The 14685-nt window shown below is 35.1% G+C and overlaps 1 protein-coding gene across 1 annotated transcript in view; it reads left to right on the forward strand.

The window, feature by feature from the left end:
* The first annotated feature begins 4136 nt into the window (after positions 1-4136).
* The window catches only part of LOC5573307, a 77976-nt gene continuing 67427 nt past the window's right edge, over positions 4137-14685 (forward strand). Inside the window, exon 1 of the mRNA XM_021851630.1 lies at positions 4137-5265. Coding sequence (XP_021707322.1) covers positions 5214-5265 — 52 coding nt within the window. The 5' untranslated portion in view covers positions 4137-5213. The remainder of the gene's footprint in view (positions 5266-14685) is intronic.

Raw genomic sequence — 14685 nt, forward strand, 5'->3', positions numbered from 1 at the left:
AAAGCAGTTTCATACAAGAACAGGTAGCATTTCAAAGAATGCATATAATTCTTGTTATGCCAAATGTCCATTATGCCAAACGTCCGTATGCGAAATGTCCTTATGCGAAACGTCTTTATGCGAAATGTCCTACCCCCGTATATTTCTGCTCGCGCCATGAAGCCTTGCGAGATTTTGTTAGTCGTGATGATACTGACACCAATAACAAACAGAAATAGTTCTGATAGAGCTATTGGCAGTTTGTCAATAGCTAATACTACAGTTACTTTTAATTCAAATGATCTCGTTTTCTGAAAAGCAATAGCATGTTATTATGATGTTATTGATGTCGAAGATATAAGTGCGCTAACAGTAGCGCGGTTTTCCATCGCTAGAACCTGCACGCTAATGCTGAGTACGACCAGCGAGGTTTTTCTACCAGTGTTGCGAAGAATACAACAACGAAATGACAGTAGTGTTAAAACGGATATAATCTGGGAATTTGTTCCTGAGTAAACTGGAGGTTAATATAATCATAGCATACTGCAACAGGAAAATACGATCTGGCCTTGGTGTCCAACCAATAGTTTACCTATAGTGAGCTGTTTGTCAAGCACACATGCCTTGCCTATACCATTATTTCCTATCTCCGCATGTCAAAGTATTCACTTTATAGCAACTCCAAACATTCAGTAAACTGTGTAAAATCACTAGTCTTTTAAAGTACTTACGATAAAAAAATGAACATACATTAGAACCCTTATGCACGAACCCAAAACAAGTGAGCAAAAAACCTGGTTTAATAAAAAAATACCCAAAACATGCCCTTCCTTACATTATTCCAGCACTAGTTACTTTTTTCTCCCACGTTGAATATCAACTTTTTCTTGTCTCATTCAGATCTTTCTAATGATATATGACTCATCTGTGTACATTCTGGGACCAAACTCCATACAATTTTGCCCAATGTCCTTTAGAGGATTTCTTCTCATAAATATGAATATGAATATTTTTTTTTTTCAAGACGTGTGAAGATAGATATTTAGAGTACAGTGGGACAAAAGTTCGAGTGGGGTAAGAGTTTCTTTTCAAGATTTCTAGCTCAATTCGAAAAAAATCTTATTAATGTCATGGTGGTTCGAATGCTATTCAAGTAAGAGACTTTCACTCCAAATATCATAAAAATCGATTGAGATTTGGAAAAGTTATGGCTATTTGTTGTTTTCCGACGTGAATATTGTAATTTTTGGTTAAACTTTTGTTGCATGGAACCAATTGAAGATAAAATCTTTTTCAATATTTTATGTAGGGGCGTTTCTAGGCCTATCATAAGGTTGCTTTGAGGTGTATTAGTTTTTGCATAAATGCTTGAAAACAATTTTTGGCCCATAGGGGGGCAAAAGTTCGAATCAGCGGGGCAAAAGTCCGACCCATGTATAAACTCACGGGAAAAATTTGCAAATTGCCTAAAATCCACATATTATCTTAAAATTTAGCATAATTTGCCCGATCGTGCGAAAAATTTCACCAAAATTTTACATTTTCCCTTAGTTTTGCGAAAAACTGCTATTTTTGAGTATATTACAATCAACCCGGTTTTGGGCAATTTTTTGATGAAAATTTAGTGTGTATTTTTCGGCAAACTTAAGTTTACGGCTGGTATAAAGTATGCCTGCCATTAAAGGATCGATATTTTGTGTTTTAGCCAGCGAACTTTTGCCCCACACTAGACTCGAACTCTTGTCCCACCGGTGGGGCAAAAGTTCGTTTAAGACAATCAATTTTGAAACTGTTATAACTAAAAATGGGTAAATATTTTGACACAAGTTTGTTCAGCAAAATTTTAGCTTATATGCTGAAGATTCACTGTATGGTACTTGTTTTGTTTTAACTGCTATTGTTTTCCTGAAAACTTTGATTATACCACTAAATTCGAACTTTTGCCCCACCTTACATATTTCATTACTACTCCCAACAAGAGAAGATTGGGATTTTTAAATGAATAATTTAATCAATAATGTGTTGATTACGTAACATTTCTTTGAAGCATCTCTTATCTCGCTCTCTTATTGAGCGGCTTTGTTTTACAAAATTTGTTTTGTGTCAGAAAGAGCAAATAATAAAAATCTGAAAAAAATATATTTATCAGCGACGATAGGGTAATTGATCAGACTATCACTTATTCAAATTGAAATTTTAAACTTCAAGCCTGATTTGCTACTGAAAAGGAATCGCTAAAGAAATTTCTCGTCGATTACTTGCAGAAATTTTCTACAGCAACTCCCATTTGAACTGACATTTCTTTTCAACTACGTACTGCGATCAGAAAAAAAATGTATTCTTGATCGAATCCTTGCAGAAATTGTCCATGCATCAATATAGGCCGAGAAATTACTTGTCAGCAGCGAATCAGGCTTAAGCGTGTAAAATTTGTATTGGAACTAAAAATCCGATTCCAGCCGTGGTCGATTTGAAAATGGTCAAAAACAAATCCTTATAATTATGTAAAATCATGAAAAAATCAAAATTTAAAGTTGTCTATCAATAAGAATAAGAATTATCCGTTCGCAAATCTGATGTGTATCATTATAATTGCAATTTATAATAACATAACTTCGTTATGTTGTCTTATGTGGAGAGAAAAATGCGAGATTTTTCGAATTTTAACATTTTTTCAAGTGTTCCCTAACAAAGCCAAATAAAATTTCAAACAAAAAGTTATGTAAAACCTCCTTTATACATGTACTTGAACTCATCGCGGAAAAAGATTTTGATTAAAACATATTTTACTAGTTATTTTTTAACAAAAGCAAAATGCTGGCCAGGTAAGAATTGATTTTCTGAAATCAACATTTCCAATGTGAAACTTTATTTATTCAAACCAAATTTTCAAAATACAAAAATATAACAATACTTGATTGTTTGGAAAAGTACTATGATTTTCATTAGCAAAGTCGTGCCCATACTTTCTGGGACACCCTATATGAAAAGAAGCAAAATGAATAATCTGTTTATAGATGCTAAATGAATATGGAATGCAGAATTATACTCAAAAAATCTTTACATTTGTATGAGAAGATAAACTTCAATGTTCAAGCGTTGTTTTCTCAATGCCTACTTAATTAATACAATTATGCTTTTATATAGAATGCATTGCAGTGAAAAACATTTTCTAATATTTCATAGATGCTCAATGATGGTTTTTTTTCGGAATAGCAAAAGCTTCCTCAGCTTTCCGGAATGATTGGCCAATGTACATTAGTTCAACACTTATTTTTATATACATCAGCGTTATATGAAGCATTTGCAGCATACCTTGGCTTCATGTATCATGTGTTTTGGCTAAAACATGACGAAATACGTTCAAGTTTTGCTTTGTACGGATTAGGATTCATATTGATGATTATGAATAATTTTCCGTACAGCACACAAATACTCGCAAACATTTATTGTTCTGGTCAGAAGCTGAATTCACTCCATCTGAAATACTTACTACCATTAGAAATACTTACTATTCGAAGACATCCTGATTTGAGATATGTGCATCTTTCACAATCAATGTGTTGAAAAATATATCCTTTTTTGTTAGCAAATCACTAAGAAGGCTAACAAACCAAACCTCACAATGACAAGCGATCACATTTTGAGTTTTTCAATTCTCAAACCATGGCCTACTTATATTTTGTTAGTTTTCAAAATTACTTATAATATATTTTAATTAGATGTGTCATTTTAAGACTGCATATTTACTCATCTTTTTAATTAAATATTAAAAATTTGACGAACTGTACGGATTTCAGTCCCACACGATAATATGTCGGAGCTAGAGAAAGCATTCTCGTGCCTTACCCAATGTACACGAATGCTGATACGAAATAAGTGCTCACGACAAATTCACCACTGCCACTCAGTCACTCAGAAGCAAATGGTTCCGATTTTCCTCACTAAACTTTCCCAACAGAACTCACGTCTCATAATATTTTTCTCACATTGCATTTGCCTTTCTTCTTCCGCTCTTGCTCTTTGTCTCAATGTCGTTTCTCGTTGGAAAACTCTCCGGCCACACGAATCCTGTTTTCCGAAGGAACTCAATCCAACCAGCTGAACGCTCCGAACCGCCAAAGCAAACGAACCCACCGGTCGACAAATTGAAATACATTTTTAACGAACTTCAGTCCCATTCGTATCCCGTTCGTCATCGGACGCTTTCTGCGCTCCTCGAACTCTTAATCCGTTGAACACCCTTATTTCCCCGAATAAAGTTGTATTCTGCCCAAAGGCTCGTTTCTCGTTGTTTGTCGGCCTCCGGAAAGCTCTTACGGAGAAAAGAAAATTCGAGGACATTTAATTAAACTTAATGAAGGATCATCATCTCCTTTGAATCCCAAGCCCAGGAAGGATGCCACCGAACTTTGTGCGAGGCTCTGTGATTTGTGATGTTTGGTGGGTGGTCTCTGATTGGTCATTATTTGCGTGAATCTCCGGACATCTTTCGGACCGAGAGGGTTGTTTACTCCGGTGATTAACTCTTCGCCTACTACTGGTGCTGCTACTGATGAAAACACATCTCCTCCATTATGTTAACGCTCTTGGGAAAATCCATCACTCACCGCCTCCTAGACCTCCTAGCATTCTTGGATTATGGGGTTGCCCGGTTCGGAGTTCTGTGAACGAAAGAAGTGATTGTTGAAGAAAGAACTGTGTGTGCGCTCTCGGGTTCCTTCGGTAAGCAAAAACCTAGAGAAGTGAATTAAGTAGCTTTCAACGACAAGAGTTTCTGCTTCCAGCATCCCATCCCGGCTCTTGAAGAAAGTTTTGGGCGAAGACTGCGACTGGTCGAGTGGGGGCGAGAAGTAAGTGAAAAAGTAGGCAAAAGTCGACCTCAAACCACCAGAGGCCGGAAAGTTTGTATGCCTTGCGAAGTTTTGTACGTTTCCGAGTGCGTCGACGTTTCTTGGAGGAAGCTTGTCGAGGGGTGGTCGGTGGTGGCAGAAAAACACGATTTATTTCAATATCCCCTCGCTCTCACTTTATCCTTGTTCGAGGTGGAGTTGATCAGTCTGGAATAAATGTGGCTTCCGGAAATCACTGGGACGGGAAATGACGAGCGAACCGAATTGAAATCGTACACCCTCTTGACACAGTGAAAGAGTTCCAGTGATTTTGCTTTTATTTGTGTGAAAGGATTTTACCTGCCGCGGTGCTCGAAGACAAGTGCTGGAAAAGACCGAAGAATGCTGGTGAAAATTGTCGTAGGAGTTCTTTTCCGGATACTGATCCTGACAGGTGGGTGCCCGAAAAAGAGTGCTTCGTAATGGGGTGGCCGCATGAGGGTGCAATTTTGCTCCGTTTTCGTTTTTCTCTGTTTGGGACGACCGGCTTTTGGGAAGTAGGGATTATTGTTGTTTGGTGAACTGACAAGCTCTTAAGCCTAATGTATTGTATCGACAGGTGTGCGGGAGAATGGGGGGGGGTAATGATTACGTATTCCGTTCCCAAGGTAAACCGGTTATCCGAGAGTTTGGTTAAGGGGGATGACTTGGTATTTGCTGCTTTGTCTCTCAATGTGTGTTTGGGTCATGATAGATAGGACAGTCTTTGGGGTAAGGTTCTTCTTCTTCTTCTTCTTCTTGACATTACGTCCTCACTGGGACAGAGCCTGCTTCTTAGCTTAGTGTTCTTATGAGCACTTCCACAGTTATTAACTGAGAGCTTTCTTTGCCAAAGTTGCCATTTTCGCATTCATATATCGTGTGGCAGGTACGATGATACTCTATGCCCAGGAAAGTCAAGGAAATTTCCATTATGAAAAGATCCTTCAGCATGGCTTAGCTTTGCACCACTCGGCTAAGGAAGGCCCCATGGGATAAGGTTGTATCAATTTAATCCTTAAGTGTATCCCAGTACCACCATTCTCACAATGTTACCCTTACTTTGTTCATCACTTTTTCGGGATGATATTTCAGAGTATACCCCATTAGGCATAAAGACGTTAGGCATAAGGACGTTAGGCATAAGGATGTTAGGCATAATGGACGTTTGGCATAAAATAACTTGCGCGTGTGTCATTTGAAACTCGTCTTATAATGAAACATTTTCGGGCCCATTTACAAATTCAATTACGCTGATGGGGGTGGGTATCTGTCCTTAAGGTGTGACAGCTCATAAAAATGTGCGATGTGTATACAAAAAGCGTTACGAAAGGGTGGATTGATTGGCTGGTATTAAATGACTTTTTTCGGTGCTATGAAATGTGACCATGAACCGAATGACAGATATGGAGGAACATTGGTTGTCATTTCAATTCTAAAATCCAGCTCAATCCATTTTTGTAAGTATCAATTTAAATATGCGATGTGCAATCAAAGTGTTATTTGTTTCTAAAGATGTTTATTTTAATGAGTATATGACATTTTTTGTTATATATCTCTTACATAATTGAGTTAATTCTAAAGAAGGGAAATCTTCCATATAAATATTAATACTTATAGTGCAAATGAGTACCTTGAAGACAATAATCGAGAGGCAAGTCAAGAATTTATGTTATGATAGGTGACATTATCTTTAGCAATAATTTTCTGGTAGTATGACAACTATCTTCTTGGCGTTACATTGCTACTTCGAGTCTGCTCATCATTAGTGAGAACGGTTCCTTTGCTACTTATGAAAACAATTTTCGATGATTTTCAATCAATTTCCTCGAAATTCGTCAAGTTTGAAAAGTAAAATTTGATTTAATATTTATTTTAATTACAAAAGTCAAGTTCAAATTCAACATAACACAATATCCAGCATAAAACATGGCGTGCATTTAGGAGTAAAGTGATATTCCCAATGTTATTGCATAGAGCTCCTACAACTTATTTGATTACCCAGTGTTACTCATAATCAATCAACAGCAAGTCGAAACGAAAATTTCGGATGGAAATATTTACATCTACAATTCCAAAAACTATTAGAAAAATAAAAATACAAATAACAACATATATTGGAAGAAGGTGCTTTCTCAAACAGTCTTTTCCTCCAACCATTTAATTAACCGTATAAGTATAAAGAAAAGCCTATGATTCAAAGAAGGGAAAATGTATGGTGGAAATATTTAAAGCAATAATGACATTATTGTCTCGAAAGAACAGCTTATTTATAGAAGAAGGGAAATTTTCTGATTAAGACATTAGCAGGACTAACTCCAATAATTTTGTTGACATCAAAACTATAAAGAACAGCCTTCAATTTAAAGAAGGGATAATCTCTTATGAAAAATTTGCCAGTTATATGTGTAGAACCAAACCCAAAAATGAGCAACTGATCATGTACAGCGTCGTTCTTATTCTTGGCTTTCTCATTTGTGCACGATACATTATGCTTTATGGCCAAGAAAGTGAAGAAAACGAAAAGATCCTGGATCGACTAGGAACCGAACTAAGATACCTTCAGCATGGCTTTACTCTATGGTTAGAACTCACGCCACTCACGCTGAGGACCTGGGATCAAATCGAGATAGTCACTTATGAAGTGAAAGTAATAGTTTCGACTTCCTTCGGAAGGGAAGTAAATCCGTTGTTGTCGAGATGAACCAGCAAAGGGCTAAAAATCTCGTTAATAAAGATAGGAAAAAAATTATCAAAAAAGTCTGTACATTTTTTCAGTAAACGATTTATATTTTCATTTTGAAAATTATGCCTATCGTCCATTATGCCTAATGTCCATTATGCCAAATATCGATTATGCCAAACGTCCATTATGCCTATCGTATTTATGCCTATCGTACTTATGCCTAACGTCTTTATGCCTAACGTATTTATGCCTAACGTCGTGCACCCGATATTTCATACTAGTTGACCCGGAAAATGTTGTAGATTGCACTCCTCCTATTTCCTCAGCTGGTCTCGTTTCATTAGACTATTGGATTTTTTAAAAATTGTTGGCGAAATAAGAATTTTTGATGAACAGGGGAAATTGTTAATAATAAGAAATCCTTCCTATAGTTTATACTTCAACATCAGAGCGTTTTCTGCGGATTTAACCGAATTGTTCCATGTATGAGTCCTTGGCGTTGGTAGGTACTTCCGGGAGGAATACTATGTATTCCGAGATACTTTCTAAATCACCTTTTGAATAATATTTTGGAAAATTGGATCTGCGAAAAAGAAAAAGTCTTATACTATATCTGAATTGTTGATGGAGCTTATGACTTCGAAAGACTATCAATCAAAATGAGGCTGATGGAGGATTGCCATGATTTCAAAACTTGCTTTAGAACTGTCAATGAATAAGTAAAAGTATTCAATATTGTTATGGAGAGATATGCTGGTCAATATAGAAAAAGGCCAAATGGGACAGTGTGATGATGACTGGAAATGCTCGGATTTTTTTTTTATTTTGTAAATCACTTTTGAAACATGGCTGAAAGTTTTTGAAGTTTATGAAAAATTTGAGATACGATTCTCTGCCGCTATACGCATAATTGTCCCATGTTCCAAAATATGCAATCGAGAAAAACGCGTTTAAAGATTTAAACACATTAAGGCCTCGTATTGACCAGGTGTGTCGTAAATCAAATTAAAATCTTTACAATAGTGTAAAGAATAGCATGTTCATTAGAGTCAAGAGTTTTTGTTATGGAAAAAAGTTAAATTTAGCTGCGAAATTCATAGTGGGACTGTTATGACTAGAATTACAGGGTTTTCGGTGAATTTCTACGCATAACAGTCCCACTGATAGTAGTGACCAATTATTTGCTAAGCATACTGCTGTAGATAACCGTTCTTATGTATATATTGTACCGAATGAAGAGGACGTATATCCTCAAGACTATATTAAGGCACCTAATGAAGACTCAAGTGAGATGTGCCAAACGGAGCCACGTGTGGGGAAGTGAAGATATACGATTTTATAGTTTGGGATGGAAGGCAAAGTTTTTTGTTTTTGTGATAAGGCTGATACAAATATTAATATTCTTTTATGTCACCCCCCCCCCTTCAAACATCCGAAAATTTTGAAGGGGAGAAAAAAAAATTCATCAATTTTTCGACATCAGTTAGGTCTTTTTCATTTTTAAAAGTAAAAAACATGTCAAATAATGATCCAGAGGACGATTGAAAAAAGTTTAACAACTATTGTTAAAAAAAGAATCAAAATTTTTTCGTTTTTATTTTTTTGTTTCTTATTTATTTTTATCCCCCCCTTGTACCTTCCAAGTGGTCTCGGACATTAAAGAAATTTATCATTTGTATCAGCCTAATGATAAAATGTAGAAGTTAGTAAAAGAAAGAGTGGATGAGTAAGTTAGAGAGTTTATAAGATGTAATAAATTCCTATATCGACTCTTCCAGCTGCAGGCTTGACAGAAACTCGTCGGCGTATTCAAGGTTATTCAGCGGAGTAAATATCCAACTCAAAATTCACGACACAAATCTTCACACGATTTGTTTTGACTTGGTTCACACGATTTCTTTTGACTTGGTTTGCAAAATCATCACAAATTAAGTTTTAGAACCGACAACATATTTGCCACTTGCACCGAAGAACCAGTTATCTGGAATAACCCAGTATGTGGCCAGGTCATTCAAAACCTCTTGAACTATTCTTGTTTTGACTTGATTTCCAAATTCATGAAGTTTGGGAACTTATGATGCTTGACGTTACCAGCTAAGTTTCAGAACCGACAATTCAGTGGCCATTTCCCCCAGGAAACCGGGAATTCGAAAAAATCCGACATGTGGTCAAGTCATTCAAATACATCTGAACCACCTTTTTAATTTGTAAATTCATGAAAATTGATATGTCGCAAGCCAAGTTTCAGATTCACCAATATAATGGCCACTTCCACCAGTGAACCGGTCTTCGGAAAACCCAGAATGTGGCAAAGTCATCCAAAAACGGTCGAACCATTTTTATTTATTTTTTATTTAATGGGACAAATTGACTTGGCTTGCTTTTCATTGAGTTTCCGAACAAAGTTAATTTTTGGTAAGTACTTGTTTTTAATTATGAATCGTGGTTTACGGCCAACCAGCCAAGTGGAAGTTTAACAACTACCGAAAAGCTAAACATTACATATAATTTGCAATTGGATTAGATGGACAAATTGATGTGAAGATTTGCGAAAAAGTTACACGTCTTCTCAGTGAGAATCGAACTCATGACTCCCCGATCTCTAGTTGGGGCGCGTTACCACTACGCCATGAGAGGACTCATGAACGCAGAAGGACCACGTGATTATTGAGCTGAAATCTAATTCAGGTTAACTTCTGCGTTCATGAGTCCTCTCATGGCGTAGTGGTAACGCGCCCCAACTAGAGATCGGGGAGTTGTGAGTTCGATTCTCACTGAGAAGACATGTAACTTTTTCGCAAATCTTCACATCAATTTGTCCATCTAATCCAATTGCAAATTATATGTAATGTTTAGCTTTTCGGTTTTGGTAAGTGTTTTCTAAAACGATACCTAAAAATAAACTGCTCGATGACGAAAAGTCAAAATGCCCAAAAAGTAACATGGGAAAATTATGCGTATAACGGCAGTTCTCTAATTGAGATTTTTTGGAGATATACCTACCTGTAAATAATCTGAATTTCCTACACACTTCAATACAAAAATGTTCAATGATTCATTTACAAATATACATAATGATTCTTGTGGAGTATTTTTGGGGTTCACTAACTTTGTTCAGAAGCTTATTAGAGAAACGTTGCATTGCAAAAATTGCTTGCCAACCAAATTTAGCTCTAGCAATTTTTCATTACATTTACATATTTTTCTAAGTATGTCAGAAAAAAACATGACAATCGAAATCGGACAGTTGGCTATGACGGAAGTTTTAAAATTAATAAAGGTTATTTGTGACGGCTAAGGACTTCTGACAAAATTCAGATTGTTGAGGAATATGGTAAATTTCAATTCATTATGTATGGTAGGGATTTCTTGAAGAATAATTGCATGAAATGAGCAGCTCATGAATACTCAACCCAAAATACTATTATATTCCAAAACAATATTTCTCTTATTTATTTATTTATTTTTTTTTAACAGTACATTCATTTCTAACATCTAGGTGTTCTGTGTTAGAAACTGGTGAACTATAGAACTTAGAAAACTGTTAGAAAACTAGTAAACTTGGTAAAACTATTCTAAGAATTTATTATTATTTTTTTAAACTATATTACAATTCATTTGCCGTAGCAGTCCAGAATTTTTACAAGTGAGTTGATTCCACCTGCTTATACAGCCATTCCATGAAAAACCGATCTAGTGGGTCTCCTAATTCCGTGAAAATTTGCTATATTGTTCCTTATCCGAAATAAGGATACACGTATTTTTGGATTTTTTTATTAGGGTGACCATTTCCGAAATAGGGTGACCAGAAAAATCGCGATTTTGCAAAATTTTTATTTTTAATAAAATTATAACTTTTGAACCGTTCGACCGATTTTCAATCTTTTTGGACGAAATGAAGGCTAGAGATTTTGACTTTTCAGGAAAAATATAAAAATTCACAAAAATTGTGTTTTTTTACTTGAAAAAACTCAATAGTTTCCGTGTTTTCGTGTTTTGAAGGCCTCGGGACCAAAAGGGCTATCGCTGTTCTCATTTTTTCTTGAAAGATCAGAAAATTTTACGTATACTGTCAAATTTTCAGCGATGTATGTTTTTTAGTTTTTGAGATATATTTTTTTGAAAATAAAAAATCAGTCATTTTTTATCGGCACACACTGTAGGTTTCAGCGCATTAGATTTGTAATGTTTAAAAAAATTAAAACTTTTGAACAGCTCAACCGATTTCCAATCTTTTTGTATGGAATGAAAGCTTAAAATTTCAACTATTCAGACAAAATTGAAAAATCTGATAAAAATATGTTTAAACGTGAAAAAATATAGAAATTTCTAGTTTTTTTTAGAAATTTTCATATATTTTAATGTGAAAAAAATTATTTTTTCGAAGTTTTCCATTTATTTTTTTTTTTTTTTTTTGAAAAGTTGAGACCTTAAGCTTTCATTCCACAAAGAAGATTGGAAATCGGTTGAGCTGTTCAAAAGTTATGATTTTTTTTAAACATTACAAATCTAATGCGCTGAGATCTACAGTGTGGGCCGATGAAAAATGACTGATATTTTATTTTCAAAAAAATATATCTCAAAAACTAAAAAACATACATCGCTGAAAATTTGACAGTTTAGGTAAAATTTTCTGAACTTTTAAGAAAAAATGAGAGCAGCAATAGCCCCTTTGGTCCCGAGGCCTTCAAAACACGAAAAACGGAAACTATTGAGTTTTGTCATGTAAAAAACACAATTTTTGTGAAACTTTATATTTCTTCCGAAAAGTCAAAATCTTTAGCCTTCATTTCGTCTAAAAAGGTTAAAAATCGTTCAAACGGTTCAAAAGTAATAATATTTTTAAAAATAAAAATCGCGCAAAATCGCGATTTTTCTGGTCACTCTATTTCGGAAATGGTCACCCTTATCAAAAAATCCAAAAATACGTGTATCCTTATTTCGGATAAGGAACAAAATAGCAAATTTGCACGGAATTCGGAGACCCACTAAATCGGTTTTTCATGGAATGGCTGTATAAGAAAAAAAAATAAACGCTTTCAATTGACTTAACCCTCTAAAGCCCGAGACGAACCTTGAATTTCAAATGGCCACAATTTGGAGACCAGTAGATCAATGAATTTGAAATAATTTTTCGAAGTAAATGGTGTCTTTGGCAAAGTCGCTCAGCAGATCTGATTGGGAATTCAACCGCTAGATTACGCAAGTAACGTATTTCCTTCAATTGTCTCAATTGTCTTCTTGTCTATCGCATGGCGTCTTCTGTAAAGATGTGCAGCAGATTGGGGGCTAGAATTCCGTGTGCTAGAATTCTGGGGAATGTAACATGATGGATTTTTCATCATCGATGCTTGCTTCTGTCAATAAATGTGATAAGATGCAAGTTTGTCAACATGTTTCCACCTCAGGATGCAAGATTGCTTCACTGACTAGCTTCCTGGAGTGAAAAATTCTTAAAAGCTTGCATCCTGTCACCTTCATTTGCAGAAGAAAAGATTGATGAAGAGAAATCGATCATATGACTTAAGGCATTTTTCTCGCACACGCTTAAATTAAGTAAAAATCCCATAAATGGCGCTACAGAAATCTCACCACAGCTTCATATTCTTAATCTGCAATATATAGTTAAAGAACCGTAATAAAAATTGGCTTCCATGGCTTCTCTTAGTCTCTTGAAGCTCAGTGGTATTGGTTTTGTGTTTTTTTATGTATGTAGCACACTTTGTAACCGTTAAATTAACGCATTGGTCATAATTTTTGATCGGCCATACATACACTGCCAAATAGCACTCGATATCCTTGACGAAGTCGCCAACCTTCTAGCTGATAAGGATCCTGATGTAGAGAAGATTGATGATTTCTTTTTACTAGGGCCACCCAGCGGATAAATTCCCAATCAGCGTCTTCACTGCCAGATAGCTTTTGATCTGCTGAACAGCTTTCCCGAAGACATATGGGGATTTTTTTTATTTCCGTACAAAGTGGGCCGAAAGGTCTCAGATTTTCATGAAACTTTTTCCACAGACAGGGCTCATCAATATATGAATAAAAAAATTGAGAAAAATTCAGGGTCGCTTATTTTCCCGGAAAACTCAGTTGGAATTTTTTTGTTTTCCTCTGACACTACTTACTTTGAAAAATCATAACTCAAGAACGAAGCATCGTAGAAACAAAGTTTTTTTTAATGAAGATGAAAGCAAACTTTCTCAGGAATAAAAAAAAATATTAACTGGAAAAAGTCTTCCACAAAATTTTCCACCGTTGAGAAAATTCGTAAAGAAAAGCCGGAAAAAGACTATGTTCCAATTAGTGGAAAACTTTCAAATATATATTTTTGAGAAGATAATTTCATAAGATTTAATCGCTGAAATTTTTGAAATGTACTTTTTTTTCGTTTTTGAGTTATGGCCAAGTATGTGTAAAATGACCATACAAGCCTTTTCTTTGAAAACCCATATTTCAATCGAAGCATCGGACTTTTTATCAAAGCAATTGCAAATTTTGTAAAACATCTGAAAAAAGACATGGGATTGGTTTTTATGAAGTATAAGTCGGAATGGATTATATTTTTCATGAAAAATTACACATCTAATAAAAACTGAATAAAACTGTTTCTGCCTCAATTTTTCATTACACTGAAAAGGGATTCTTTTGTTTCTATGGAACAAATAAGATTATTATTATTATTTTTTTAATTTAATGTAATCCATTATGCAGTATATAACTTAAATTTTCATCTTATTACTATCTTTTTTTTTCAACCGGGAAGATTGTCTTTGGTTGCTTACACCAGATGATTTTCGTTTCTTTGTATTATTAAGAATAGAGCATTCTGTATTTTCTTGGTTGTCACGTGCATCTGAGAATTCACTTGCAAAAATGCTTCGTTCGTCATAGTTTTTCGGCTATTCTTTACGAATTTTCTCAACGGTGGAAAATTTTGTGGAAAACAGTTTCCAGTTATTTTTTTTTATTCCTGAGAAAATTTGCTTTCATTTTCATAAAAATCTCTGTTTCTACGATGCTTCTTTCTTGAGTTATGATTTTTCAAAGAAAAGGCTCAAAATGGCACATTTGCACATATTTCACAAAATTGGCCATATCTCAAAAACGAAAAAAAAAAATACATTTCAAAAATTTCAGCGATTA

The sequence above is a fragment of the Aedes aegypti genome, chromosome 3, assembly GCF_002204515.2.
Source record: "Aedes aegypti strain LVP_AGWG chromosome 3, AaegL5.0 Primary Assembly, whole genome shotgun sequence".
In the NCBI taxonomy this organism is placed as follows: domain Eukaryota; kingdom Metazoa; phylum Arthropoda; class Insecta; order Diptera; family Culicidae; genus Aedes; species Aedes aegypti.